Here is a 14,491-nt window from a genome sequence, read left to right on the forward strand (position 1 = left end):
TGAAATCCTATATTGCAAACCAAAAATATTTTGGAAACTTTCCAGAGCCTGTGAATGCATTGTGCTTTGTTTTTAAATCCTCATGCATCACAGGATTATATTCTTATATGATCTATCTATAATCTCACTATTTTGTTATGGCTGAGATGATTCAGCTCATTTTTTATATAAAGCTATCAAATCTGAGCCACATAACACTATGCTTTTTGTGAAAGAAAGTTCACCTGAATTCTAGTATGAAACCTATAATAAAGTGACCTGCTTGAGTTAGTTTTCCCTTTTAAAACAAAGGTTTTGTTTTTAAGTACTTTTTTGGCTTGTGTAAGTGAGGGACTTTTATTTTTGCCTTTATTTTAGTACTTTCAAGTTCTTTTTCTTTGCAGTAAAATGAAAGAATACCTCTTCCCCCAAATCTACTGATGTTCATACTTTTTGCTTTAAAATATGTACTACAGTTTCCAATCTGTTAAAATTTTTGATAGTTTATGGATGAATTTTAAGTAAATTACATTCTACATGACAAAATACATTATTGACAAAATGAATGTAGTTGCCTAGTTTTTAATCTATTCAAGCAAAGGATATAGGGAATAAAAGCTAAGATTTCCAGATTCACTTGTTTCTAAGATGCTATTAAGGAAACCATATTGCTGCAATAGGATTAATTGGTTATTGAGTAGAAAGTTTGTAGGCTATTCCGTGTAAATGTCTCATTATAGGAGAAAACTTTATTTTATATTTTCATTGTTTAAAAATGTTTCTGCTAATGCCAAGGAAAATCCTGCCTAAGAGACAAAACAAAATAAAAACTGCCGAAGAATAAGCATGTATATTCATTTCTGAAATGACTTCTACTTTTTTAGGGATAAAAGGTGAAAAGCCAGTTACTGTCATTCCTTATTAATTTAATAGTGGTTTAGTATTCAGAATTTAAAATCAGAGAATATTGCAAAATAATGTTGTCATATTTAAAATATATTGAATTGTGGCTGTTGTTTTTTTCCCACAACCATAGTCAAAATGGTTCCTGGGGTCCTTATAAGTCAGCAGTAAAATAGTATTTTCTATATTGAATTTTATTTTGCAAACTACATTTCAGTACATTTATTCTGCTGAATAAAAGATATATGTGATAGTAACAAATTATAAAATGTCATTTATTCAATGAGCTTGTAAAGTATAAGCATTTGACCTACATGGTATAATATACTTTATATCACTTCCTGAGAGGTATGAAGATAATAGAGCCTGTGCCTTTAAGTGTAGATTAAGAAGCCAAAAGAGAAATTTAAGTGACTATGATAAAAACTAAAATATCCACATTTGCTAAGTACTGCAAGAAAGATCTTACAGTCATATGATGTAGAATAGGACCAGAGAACTCTGGTTTGGATAATCAGGGAAGGCTTTGTGGAAGACATGTTATTTGCCATGTGCTAAAAGGAAAGGATGGGGTCGTGACAGTTGGAAATGTGATTAGAGGCCAGTGCTGGCCAGAGGAATGGTGTTAAGTATTTTAAGTGTGTGTGAAGCTTGTTTGGAGTAAATTCTTTTTGCAAGGGCACTGAGTAGAAAGGGGAAGAGTGTAGGGAATGGAGGGTTTTGTGCACAGGCTAACACATTTAAACTTTGCTGGGGAGACATAGGGAAGCTGTTAATGTTTTCTGGACTATGGAGTAACTTGATCAGGTCTCTCCCTTGTAATGATGAATCTAGAAGCTCCATGTTGCTTAGATTGGAAAGTTAGGAAACTATGAATAGGGTCACGTCTGTTAGAGTGTTGCAATAATTCAGAGAAAAATGAATTAAGAAGCCAAGGTAATGGAATGGAACGGATGAGTGTATGTAACAGTGGCTAGGTTTGGAGGAAGAAATGAATAAAGTTATACAGTGGTGTAAAGATCAAAGATGACTCCTGCTCTAGCTCAGAATGCAGCATAGATCAGGTGTTTAATAAATAAGTATTTAAGTGAAGATTATGGGCTCAAGTGCCTGAGAGAGTGGATAGAAATAGGAAAATCAACAAGTTGTTTGATGATAATTAGATTATTGAGTTTAAGCTACTAGAAGGACATATAACTGAAGTGTTCTTAGCAGAAGCTGCAAAATGGAATTCAGAAGTTGTGATGATGTAAGCAGGGAACAGCAGAGAGGATAAAGGACAAGATTGTTGAATGTTGCACAAAGTTTAGAACAAGAGAATCTAAAAGATCTGCCTAAGAAAATGGAATAGAGATTAACAAAGATAATGAGAACTGAGTAGGAGAAAAGTATTACCAGCAGAATTAGGAAATGAAGAAATGTAAATAAAATGAGTATGGAAAATGACCTTTGAATTTCATTTTTGAAGGAAGAGTTTTATTAGATGGTGGGTAAGGAGATGGAGCAAGGCCTGAGTATTGTCTTGCAGTGAAAAGAAAGGAAAAGTAGCCGGAGAACTAGCAGACTGAGGAAAGGATGGTTTTTTTTTTTTTTTTTTTTTTTTTAGACTGGAGGAAAACTTTTACATTTTTTGTAAGTAAGTGAAGAAAGAGTTAACAGAGAGGAAAAGATGAAGATGGGCTTGGGGAAGGAGAATGAGACAGTAGAAGAACATGGTAGTCAGTGTCTAGAGCTGCACTGTCCAATAAATCTAGTTGCAGTGATGGAAATATTCTCTGTCTGCACTGTCCAGTTCAATACCCATGAGCAACACATGTGACTGTTGAGTGCCTAAAATTCAATGCTGACTGCAACTGGGCACTAATATTCTAGTTTTATTTAATGTGAATTAATCTAAAATTAAGTAGCTATATGTGGCTTGTGGCTGCCTTTTTGGGTAGCAAAAATCTAGAATAGTTACATCTATCTAGGGTAAGTAGTTAATTTACCAAAGAGGGTCAGACATTGTGAAAACTAAGGGACAAGTTCCAGAAAAAGTTCAAGGTAGAGATGGTAGTGTTGAAGAAACTAATGATCAGATAGTTTCCTTCTTTACCACAAGATATATGCTATTACTTTCTGGGAGGTTTCAGGTAGGGAACTTGGGGGGGGGGATTTTTGGTAATGTCTGTGGGGATTTCCAGTGGAGAATCTGTGGCAGATGAGATGAATGGTAGCAGTGTGGAGCGCCCTCCAGAGGTTAGAGTATGCACCTCACTCTGCTTCTTGGGGTTGGGAGGGTGAGGATAAATGGGGAGATAGGGAGAGCAATTTTAGGGGAAATCTTTGAAAGGCTGGAGTGCTGGTCAAGTAAATCAATACTCAGCAAGTAAAAAAGGAGAAAAGACATGGATAAAGACTGGAGTTGGAGGTCATGATAAGGGTAAAGAGCCAATTCTTTAGGTGTCAGATTGTGGGAGATAAATAAGGCCATACAGTTTTCATTTTTAAGAATTGTATATTTGGTATGTCAAAATATATTCTACTGTCATGTATAACTAAAAATAACAACTTTTTAAACGTTAAAAAAGAGTGGTATATTCTGGAGGTAGAAATTTCAGTGGGAAATGGGAAAAGAAAGAAGCAATAAGATTAAGAATGGTCAGTTGTCAGATGAGAGGCATATATAAGATTGATGCACACATTTCTAAATTCAGGGGGAGAAATTTAGCACACCATGATTATTTTGGTTTTGTTCCAGTTAATTTGCAGTATGGTATTCGCTCCAAATTTGTTAACTTAACTTTGAATGTGTAGTTTTTTCTTAACCCAAATTTGAAAAGTAAGACTTGGATTTATTTTATATGTTTGTAGTGACATCCAAATTCATAAAAACTGAATGCAGAGCCTGTGAGATCATATTTTCTAGTGTTTGGATTTTGTAGATAGGAGCATGTAACCTCTGAATTAAGTAACTAATTCTAGGTTATATAGCCAGTTGAGTGGTAGAGCTGAGATTGGACTTGCAAGTCTACATTGATTCCCTGTTCTAGGCTATGAGTTGAACATCATCATGTTCCGGTCTGAAGCGTCCAAGGGTAGATATCTAATCATATGTTACTCAGAAACATTAAAATGCAATATAGAATATTGTCTGTAGAACTTTCCTATGATTGGTTTTTCTGAACTCATACTTCCAAATAACTGAACTATTGACTTAACCCTACTGAAAGAAGAAAATCTTGCTGAACCATTCATCTACTGTCTACTTTAGACTATAATTTATTCGTTCATAACTGTTTTGACATTTAACACGAAGAAAATAGACAACAGACAGAACTTCTAAATGTTAATAACCCTAACAAAATCTGGAATTGAATTTTGGTCTAGGTTCAGCTGGGAAAGAGTTTGTTAATCAGCAGCTGTTTTTGTACTTTTTAAAAAGTACCAAATGTGTCTCTCCTACCAACTCTTATTCCCTTCTCCCTACCCCTTACTCTTTGTCTCTCTGATAATGAAGACGTATACCTAAGTTAAACAATCTGAGGAGAAAAAAAAAAGAACATTGTTTTCAGAAAATTTTAGAACCTTGTAAGCCCACTCACAATCTTCTTTTTACTCTGCCTAATATACTGAGAGACATGTTGAAGTGATTAGAAATAAACATGATTATTTATGAAGTAATAATGTATGCCATGTAAAAATACTAGAAGTTTACTTTAAATTGTCTATTTTTACATGGACCTCATGTTTCAAATCAAGTAATTATATGCACAAATCAGTAACTTTGCTAAAAATGTAAATAAGGATTTACAAGTTTATGAGGTAGAGAGTTCAGGTCTTTCCTTTCTGTGATACCTTAACTAATTAAGGAGTTTCCTCTAGTAATTTATGGAATCAACAACTCTGGAATCTTTGTGTTTCTTGTAAGGGCAAACAAAATTAAACAGGATAGCTGCTTTTCCAAATTCAACCAGATTACTGTTGAGATGACCAGAGAACATTAAAATACCTTCATTTTCATTTTAATTCTTTAATTCCTTTTTGTCTTGTGGATTTTTAGATCTTATAGCATTTGGCATATGTATGACATGAAATCACCATACTCTAAGATTTCAGGGACTGACATCATTACATTTTTACTCCAGTAAATAATTTTTCTTTTTCTTCCCTCCCACTCCTTTTTTCTTCTCTAAGACTGGCTCTGTTTTAGGTGTAATTAGGAGATTAAGAAATGAAAATTACTTTTCTACCTTTAAGGAACTCAGACATGATTTTTAATACAGCATTCTCAAAATGTAGTACAGTGTCATATGAGGATTTCCTAGAAAGGCAAATTCTAAGCCTCACCCCACACCTTCAGCATCAGAATTGGGGGTGATGGAACCCAGTAATCAGTGTTTCTGTGGTCCTCCTGGGAATTATTATAAATGCTCAAGTTGAGAGCCACTGGTTGAATGCTTAGAACTTCAAACCTTTTTATTTTTTTATTGAGCTATAATTTACATACCTCAAATTCAAAATGTACATTTTAAAATGTACATTCTATTCAGCAGTTTTTAGTGTATTCACAAGATTATGCAACCATCACCACCATCTAATTCTGGAACATTTTCGTTAGTCCAAAAGAAACTACATACCTATTAGCAGTCACTCTGCATCCTCTGTCCCTACCCCCAGCTTCTGGCAACTACTAATATACTTTTTGTCTTAATGAATTTGCCTGTTCTGCATATTTTATATAAATGGAATCATGCAATATGGGGCCTTTTGTTTCTGGCTCTCAGGATAATGTTTTTAGGGTTCATCCATTTTGTAACATGTATCAGTGCTTCATTTTCATGGCTGAGTAGTAAGTATTGCATTGTACAAATATACCAAATTTTGTTAATTAATTGATGAGTTGATGGATATTTATGTTGTTTCTACTTTGTGGCTGTTGTAAATCTGCTGTGAACATTTATGTGCAAGTTTTTGTATGAACATGTGTTTTCAATTCTCTTGAGTATGTAGACTCAATTTTCACTCTTTGTTACATCCACAAAGTCACTGCAAATACTGAATTAATTAATACAGAATCATTTCTTCTAGGACAAATACAAGATTAGATTCCTATGAACCTCTGGTCATATTTTCATCAGATGATCAATATATAATATTGCCTTTTGTGTGATTTGGTTTAAAGACACCCTATCTAGTAAATATTGTTGACTCATTAACATTGAACCCAACATTTAACAGCACTGTAACTGATGCCTGAACAAAGTTTATTTTGTATTTTCCTCTGAAAGACACATCACAGCCTTCTTGCATTTAGAAACACTAGGCAGCACTTCAGCACTATGCTTGGGGACCATTTAAGAGCAATTGAAATCACCACCAAAAAGCACAAAAAATGTAGAGGTTCAGGGTTTAGCTCAGTAGCTGAAACTTGTATAATGTGTGAGGCCCTGGGTTCCTTCCCCAGCACTGCTACAGAAACAACAGCAACAAAAAGATGCAAAAAGTGAAAAAGTGTGGTGCTAAATTGACCAGAAAAGGGGACCTTATTTACTATATGAGAGCCAAACAAGAAAGTGTTGTGTTATTTGACCTCCAATGGGAATATGTGCAATCTAGCAACTTAAAATTTTTACTACTCTGCACATTATCTTTTCAAAATAAGTGTGAAAAAAACAAATATTTTAGGATTACAAGTAAATTATAGGGCAAATTTGCAAAAATGAAATCTGCAAATAGTGAAGATCAACCGTAACCTAGTAGTAGAATTGCAAGGTATATGCTAATTCTGTGTTAAATTTTTTATACCCTTATTTTATTAATTTATTTTTATGTAGTGTTGAGGATAGAACCCTTGCACATGCTAGGTGAGCACTAAATAAATTTTTGAGTTTTTCACAGTGGCTACATAGCATTTTACATTAGCACCAGCAGGGTATAAGGGCTCCAGTTTCTCTATATCCTTGACAGTACTTTTTTTTTTTATTTTGTTTTTGTTTTTCCTTCATTATGGCCATACTTAGGGGTGTAAATTGGTAACTCATTGTGATTTTGATTTGTGTTTTCTTAAATCACTCAGGATGTTGAGCATCTTTTCATAGGCCTATTTGTCACTTGCATACCTTTGGAGAAATGCCTGTTCAAAAATTTGTCTCTTAAATTAAATTTAGTGTTGAGTTGTAGGAAGATTTTTTTAAAACATATTCTGGATATTAGATACTTAAATATATGATTTGAAAATATTTTCTCCCATTCTGTGATTTTTCCCCTCACTTTTTTGGTAATGTTTTTTGATATAAATGTTTATTTTGATTAAGTTTTATTTTATCTCATTTTCCTTTGTGCTTTTGATATTTTTGAAAGCGCAGTCTTTATATAATTAACTAGTCAGTGCTAAGAGAATTGTTCACGCATTTTATTATTAAAGTCATGAAGAAGTTTGGTGTGGTGTGATGGCACAAACCTATAATCACTGCTATTCAGGAGGCTGAAGCAAGAGAATCACAAATTTGAGGCCAGCCTGACCTTGTTTCAAAAATAAAACTTAAAAAAAAAATGGCAATGTAGCTCAGTGTTAAGAGAACTTGCTTTGCATACTAGAAACCCTGGGTTTAATCCCAGTACCACAGGGGAAAAGGGAAAAAAGTCATGAAAAGTTGGATTTCATGGTTTTAATAAATTATCACTTATTTGCTAAGGGATGCCTCTTGTAAAGCATTTGTTTGTAGGTATTTATGAGGTTTTTATGTTGTAATTATAGAATCTTAAATACTGGCATCATCAGGACCATCCATTTATAAAAAGTGTGTTGGATCCATTTAACAAACTGCTATTTTTGTTTAGGATAATTGAGGAAAAACACTTATAACTGCTTCGACTAATACTTTCCTCTTTAAAAAAGAACACTCTGGTTCTTCTTTTAAAACTATGAACTTTCTATCCCAAAAGCAGAGTCTCAAGAGCCATTTGTGAAAGAACACAAGAATCCCCGGAACTTGGAAATAAACACAGGTTGGTGTTTATTTGTGTTAGTTTAAATGTAGTAGCCCTATGTGTCAGAAAACTGAATCTGTAACACTTAAGTTAGGCTAAGCAAGCAAATAATATCAGCTAATGTGGCTTTAATCTACTAAGTAACTTTAAATCCAAAAGATCAAAGGAAGTTATAACTAAAAACAGTCCTTGGTGCTATTTCCCTGTAGAAGCAGGAAAAGGCTAGAAATTACATGTCACCTTCATATCCTGGCTTGCTGACCTTGTGCTCAGATCAAGTCCCTCTGTATGCCAGCTGTTACCATTATTAAGACCTTGCCCCGAGGGGTTAAGTAGAAGAAAAACTCTCCTGTCCTATAGGCTAGCAAACACCAAAAGTTCCAGCCCCTAACATGCCTAATTCAAAGCAATCTGCATGTGCTGTCATTCAGTCTGTCCCGCCACTCCGTGGAGCTGCTGCTGCCAACTCCTTGCTTTCTGTTGTGCTCTGTTCCTGCAGCCAGTTACAGCTGTGGCTACTGCAGTCATTTGCAGACCAAACGGAGCCAGAGAAGTTTCCTCTTGTAACAGAAAGGTAGTATATTTATTCTTGCTTCAGTGTGTGTGCATTTGTTATTTTGGAAGAATTTATTTTAAAACTGAACTTAGTTTCAAGGGTTATATTTAAAATTCCAGCTCACTGCTTTATCAATGTAAACTTTGAACAGCATTTTAATGCATTAAAATCTTTCGAAGTTTATCTGAATTTATAGTCTAGTACAGTAAGATAAGGTCAGCTATTTCTTAAGTTTATTAAAATATGGTGCTTGCTTTAGAAAGTTGGAAGTAAACCTAAGATTTCAAGTACTATTTGTTTCATAATTTGAGATTCTTGTTTAATAACCACAATCTAAATCAGAAAATTTTGCAAATATGTGTTTCTATGATGATCAGTCGATAGAAAAAAATAGCTTTAATCACTTTGTGAATTGAATATTTTAAGAAAGTAGCAATTTAGCATCTTCCAACCTATAAAGAGAGAAGTTTGGTGAAGATACCTACTTACTTGGGAGCTAAGTTTCAACAGCAGGTTTAATTCTTATCAGTGTTCATTTCAAACACAGCTTGGTGCACACCCTCATGCTGTATTTGAGTTGATTAAATGTTTCTTGCATTGCATGCATTTTACTTGTAAGGATGATAGCCACATCGTGATTGGATTTACCACTTACAGTGCAAGTTGGAATGTAGTTGCTATATTGACTTTTGTTTAAAATGAGAATGGATACATTTATATGTTACTGGTAGAACAATTTAAAGGACTTCAACTTGCAAAATGTTTTATGTCTGCTTGTGAAATGTGAATTTAAAAACGTAAACAGAAAAATTCACTGAAAATCAAAAGTATTTCATCCTGAATACTGATTGACCAGAAATGCCTTTCCTAATGATAGTACAAGAAATAACGACCATGCTTTACAGTTTGCTAAAAATTTAACAAGTACATGTTCCTGTTGAAAGAAGAATGAACTATGCTCTTTTTTGCCCATAAGAGGATTATTGTACATCATAGTATTTATAATTAAGAAGACTCCAGAGCTCTTTGATGGCTGGGAAATTACTAAACTAGATAAATAAGCTCTAAACTAATGAATGTTACACTAGTGGGCAGAGGTTTACTATTTCCCATGGTTCAAGAGTCTCCTGACATATTTCTGCCTTTTAAAATGTTAAAAACAGTCTTTTGCATGATATTTTTTAGTTTTTAGTTTTTGCATCTCTGGTAGACTATCCTAGAATGTTTTCATTGCCAAAATATTGAATCTTGTAATATTTTATGGATTATACTTCATTTGGAACTTTTTGCTTTAATATAGAAAAATAAGGGCAGAATATTTTTATGTATCTTCCATTCTTCATATAACTTACATCATAGACCTGAATTTCAGAATTGTGAACATGAACTATTTGCATTGATTATGAAAACTATATGTTTAAATATCTGAACTGATTGACCTACAAAGCAGTTTAGAAAATACATGTTAACCTTGCCTCAGTCTAAAAGATAATTTGTCTTATGAAACTGATTCATCAAACATTTAGCTTTAATCCCACCTGTGTTTGTCACTTATATTGAACCAATTGAGCAACTCTTGGGAAATCTCCTTTCAGTGTTTATTACTATGCCCCAGTTCTTTACCTTCCACCTAACTGCTTTGAGTTCTGGGATTGGGTCTGAGCATTCTCACTGCATGATTCTTTATATTGTGGGTGATGTGATGGACAACCTTCACCTACAGAAGATAAGAACATTTTCCAATTTTTTTTTTAATAAATGTAGTTCCTGATCACATCCTAACATGAAATAAACTGAATTGTTTAGGATCAAGACACATGAACAGCTTAGCCTATTAGCTTTTGGTGGTGGTGGTGGTGGTAGGGGGAATCACCAAAAAACAAATAAGCAAAGAAAAAAATATACATATAAAACAAAGCAACTGAAGGCTAAAAAAGCTACCCTTGGTGAATAGAGTGGCTCTTTGTTCTCTCCATCCCAGTTTCTATTCTCTTATTTTAATCACTGTTATATAGGCTCACATTTAGATATCAAGAAAACTATTCACAAGAAACATAGTAGGTGCTTCTTATGAGATTGATAAATGTTTATCTACTTAACTGAAAAGTATGACTTAATTGTAAGCAAACAAGAATCCCATATCAACAGTTCATGCAATTATAATTCATCTGAAACATCCAAGAAAGCATACAGCACAATTCACAGACATTTGTAGTGATTATTTAAGTAAGGGATAGGAAAAGATTTGTGAAAATTGCATCCAGGCTTTTACTAAAAAGTTAATTTATTGGTTCAATTCAAGTAAGAAACAAATCTTGACAAATTTGATGTTTTTCTAAGCTTGAAACAAATCCGAGTCCTTCAAATAAAAGGATGTTTTTAGTTGTGTTTCATGCGACTACCTTAAGTGATGTTGCCTAAGTTGCTCTGTAGACTAAAGGATACCCTTGAGACATTATTTGCTGGACTCTGCAGGGAAGAACCCATTCGGGAAGCTGCTCTAGGAGATTTGATTTGCTACTTCTCAAACTTCACAAAACAGCAGGGAGTGAGGCCTGATATCAGATACTTAACATTTGTGGGAAAAGTTTAGATAATTCTAAGTGTAGTATTAAAACAAAACACATTACCATCTAAATCAAACAACTTTTAAGAGCTTTTTTGTGATTGATCTCAGTTTTGGGCTTTATGAAAGACATTTTTGAAATTCTCTCACATTCTTTATCTTCACAATAGGTGGGAGGAAAATGTTCTTGGTTTGATTTACCTCAGTGATGGTTTTTTCCTTTGAGCTGCTAAGTTTTGAGGTTTTTAGATGTGTGAAGTATTAAACATCATGGTGTCTTTAGATATGCTTGTGATCTGTTTCACAAAATTAGTTAAGCTCAGAAATATGATCCTTTTTCTACCGGGAAGAGAGGTATATAGTGATACAGATAAATTGCTCACTTGTAAAACTGCCCATTTGTGATTTTAGTAAGGGTAAACTGGATTGAGATGAAATCTTATGACCTAAAGACAGACTTACATCTTGATGGTCTTGTTAACTACCAAAACATCTTGGAATTCTTCTTTGTCAAGGATGTGAAGCTAGAGAATAGACTTGTCATCTGAAGACTGTCTTACCTTAGTATTAAAAGTTTAAAATGCTTAAAATGTAACTAGAAATCTTTTTCCCCCTTCCCGACATGAAACTTGAGGGAGCGTGCTCTTCTATTAGAGGAGCTTGAGGCTTCATTTTAAAAACTGACCAGAGGTTAGGGACATACTTTTGCTTGAGTGATAAACAAACTCATTAGTCAAATTAACTATTTCCTAAACGTTGGAAAGATCTGCAAGAAATTGAGGTTATGTGGCAGCTTATGTCACATTATTCCATATGAATTCTGCACAGCTATCTTGCTTATGAAGCCTTTCCCCTTACTACATCCTTGCCCTTACCCTTCCAACATAAGAAGTAGGTTAACCAAGAAAACAACTGGAGATAGCTTCAGTACTATAAACCACATGTAACATGGAATACCAAATCCAAAGTTTTTAAAATAGGCAGCAGTATTTTGCATTTCAAGCAATATTGTCTGAATGCTGACTATTTTGAGTGAGTTATAAATTGATGAGGATTAATTTATATGAAGTATAAATCAGTGATTCTCAGCCTTGGCTGCATATTAGAGTCATCTAGGGATCTGTTTAATGAAATTAGTTAAACTCAGAAAAATTCTTAAAAAATACTTAAGTCCAAATCACTACAATATAAATTAAGTAAGAACATCTGGCTAGGGCCTTGTGTCTGTAAAACTTAATATACATATGTATATTTTTATACATTATAAAACTATAATTTTATATAATACATATCACAATATAGAATATAATATTATATATAATACATAAAATATATATGTAAAGATATATAATCTACATCCAAAGTGATTCTAATGTGCAGCTAGGGTTGAGACTGATGTAATAAATCTGAGATTTTGTGAATATTTGTTGTATTTATTACATTCCCTTAAAGACTAGTAGCAGATTCTAGATAAATTTCTTGGTTGGTTCTTGATTAGATGATTACTTATAGAATTCTTCTATAAGTAATTTTTCTAGAATTTTTTAAATGACCATAGTTTGACATTTCTGAGTACAGACAGCTTTAGTTTTACTTTATGTATTCTTGGTTATACAAATTGGTGTCATTCTCCAGACACTGGATTCAAAAATAATTAATGCAGCTAAATAGAATTTAAATTCATCTGAAATACAAACTCAGATATTCCCCCCCCCTTCTCATTGATGCTTATGGATACAACACTAGTGTGGGGAGAATTGAATGATAATTTCTGTAGATGAACTTGGGAAAGGAATCTCTGAGAATTGCTCTAAATGCAGTGCTCTTGAAATACATATTTAGGAAGTTAAGTGTTTATGCTAAATATATATGCTATTGACATCATTTATTCCAGATTGGAAAAGACAGACTTTCTATTAGACCTATATGTAACTTCCCACAGGGAACTAGTAGAAAAAAGTACATTAGACATAAAACAAACAGAAACATGAGATTGATATTTCTATAGCCCTAAAATTCTTTATATTTAGCACATGTATAAATTTCTGCTTTGATAACCCAACTAATTCAGTGTTTTCATATTTGCTATTCTACATGTGTTATAATATCTTTCTAAGGTTATTTTACTTTTATAACTTTTGTTGTAAATATGGGTTGGAGATTTTGACTAGCAATTTAATTTTTCTTCTGTATCATTAAACTGTTTGTAAATTCCAGGAACAGGTTTTTTTTTCATAAAAAGTGAAAAAAATATTAACATTAAATAGAGACATGAGGTGGGAGGGAAAGGGAGAGAAAAGGGATATTGCATGGAAATGGAAGGAGACCCTCATTGTTATACAAAATTACATATAAGAGGTTGTGAGGAGAATGGGAAAATAAACAAGGAGAGAAATGAATTACAGTAGATGGGGTAGAGAGAGAAGATGGGAGGGGAGGGGAGGGGGGATAGTTGAGGATAGGAAAGGTAGCAGAATACAACAGTCACTAATATGGCATTATGTAAAAATGTGGATGTGTAACCGATGTGATTCTGCAGTCCATATTTGGGGTAAAAATGGGAGTTCATAACCCACTTGAATCTAATGTATGAAATATGATATGTCAAGAGCTTTGTAATGTTTTGAACAACCAATAAAAAAAATTAAAAAAAAGTGAAACATGTATCATTTGCAGTTTATTCTCTTTGATGCCTTTATCATTTTATATATATGATATATAAAAATATATATAAATATATATATACCATGTATATAATCATATTTTTCAAAATTATAGAAAAGTATATTTAATTTTCAAAGGTGGTGCTTGTTATTACAAATTGAGACTATCTGATTATAAAGAATTATGATCCTTCACTTTCAGAATTCCTAGAGCTTGGTGTGGGGAAAAGCATACTAGTATTCTTAAGAAATGTAGTGGTTTGGATCTCCAAAATCATAATGTTCTTTCTTTGGAAAATGGCCTCTAATTTGTTGCAACTTATGCTTATGGGGGATAATAGTATAATATTTTATTTTTGAATAGTTCTTTTCGATGTATAAAATGTTTATAAATGATTAGGTAAAGATATTTATGAGTGTTCTAATTGAAGGAGAATTTAATAGTAAAAAGTTCATGAACTCAAAGAAAAATAAAATTTAATTTGTCTCAGAAGGGAAGAAGATTATATTTCCCTACTTAAAACCATCCTTTTAGTTCAAGGGCCTGTTTCTTTGATTAAAGATAAATATTTTTCTGTCAGGTCTGTAGATTATATTATTTTGAAAAGTTCAGATACTTCATGACAACAGTGATCATTCCATTGCCTTGCTTTGTCAAGTTTGCATAACAATACATGGATGAATAGCACCTCCTTAAATTAATGAAAGATGTCTCTGATACTCTTGAGTGTGGAATTGTAACTTTAAAACTATCCTGGGAAATACTGAATTCAGAGGCTATTTTTCACATGGGCCTCAGACAGAGTTTTACATCAGTAGTCTCTAGTGATCCTATAAACACCAGTTGAACTT

General features: G+C 33.1%; 1 protein-coding gene across 15 annotated transcripts in view; it reads left to right on the top strand.

Moving 5' to 3' along the window:
• Disp1 (dispatched RND transporter family member 1) overlaps positions 1-14,491 on the top strand; it is a 204,151-nt gene that overhangs the window by 130,556 nt on the left and 59,104 nt on the right. For 4 of the 15 annotated variants that reach the window (XM_078022872.1, XM_078022875.1, XM_078022873.1 and 1 more), the window contains one exon: positions 7,810-7,872. The exons of 5 other annotated variants lie outside the window; for them this stretch is intronic. In XM_078022872.1, the coding sequence (XP_077878998.1) occupies positions 7,810-7,872 (63 nt within the window). Of the gene's footprint in view, positions 1-7,809; positions 7,873-8,353; positions 8,429-14,491 lie in introns of those variants that run through there. 6 more of the 15 variants (XM_021727156.3, XM_040277030.2, XM_078022874.1 and 3 more) reach the window with 4 other exon arrangements.

This window comes from Ictidomys tridecemlineatus, chromosome 10, assembly GCF_052094955.1.
Source record: "Ictidomys tridecemlineatus isolate mIctTri1 chromosome 10, mIctTri1.hap1, whole genome shotgun sequence".
NCBI lineage: Eukaryota > Metazoa > Chordata > Mammalia > Rodentia > Sciuridae > Ictidomys > Ictidomys tridecemlineatus.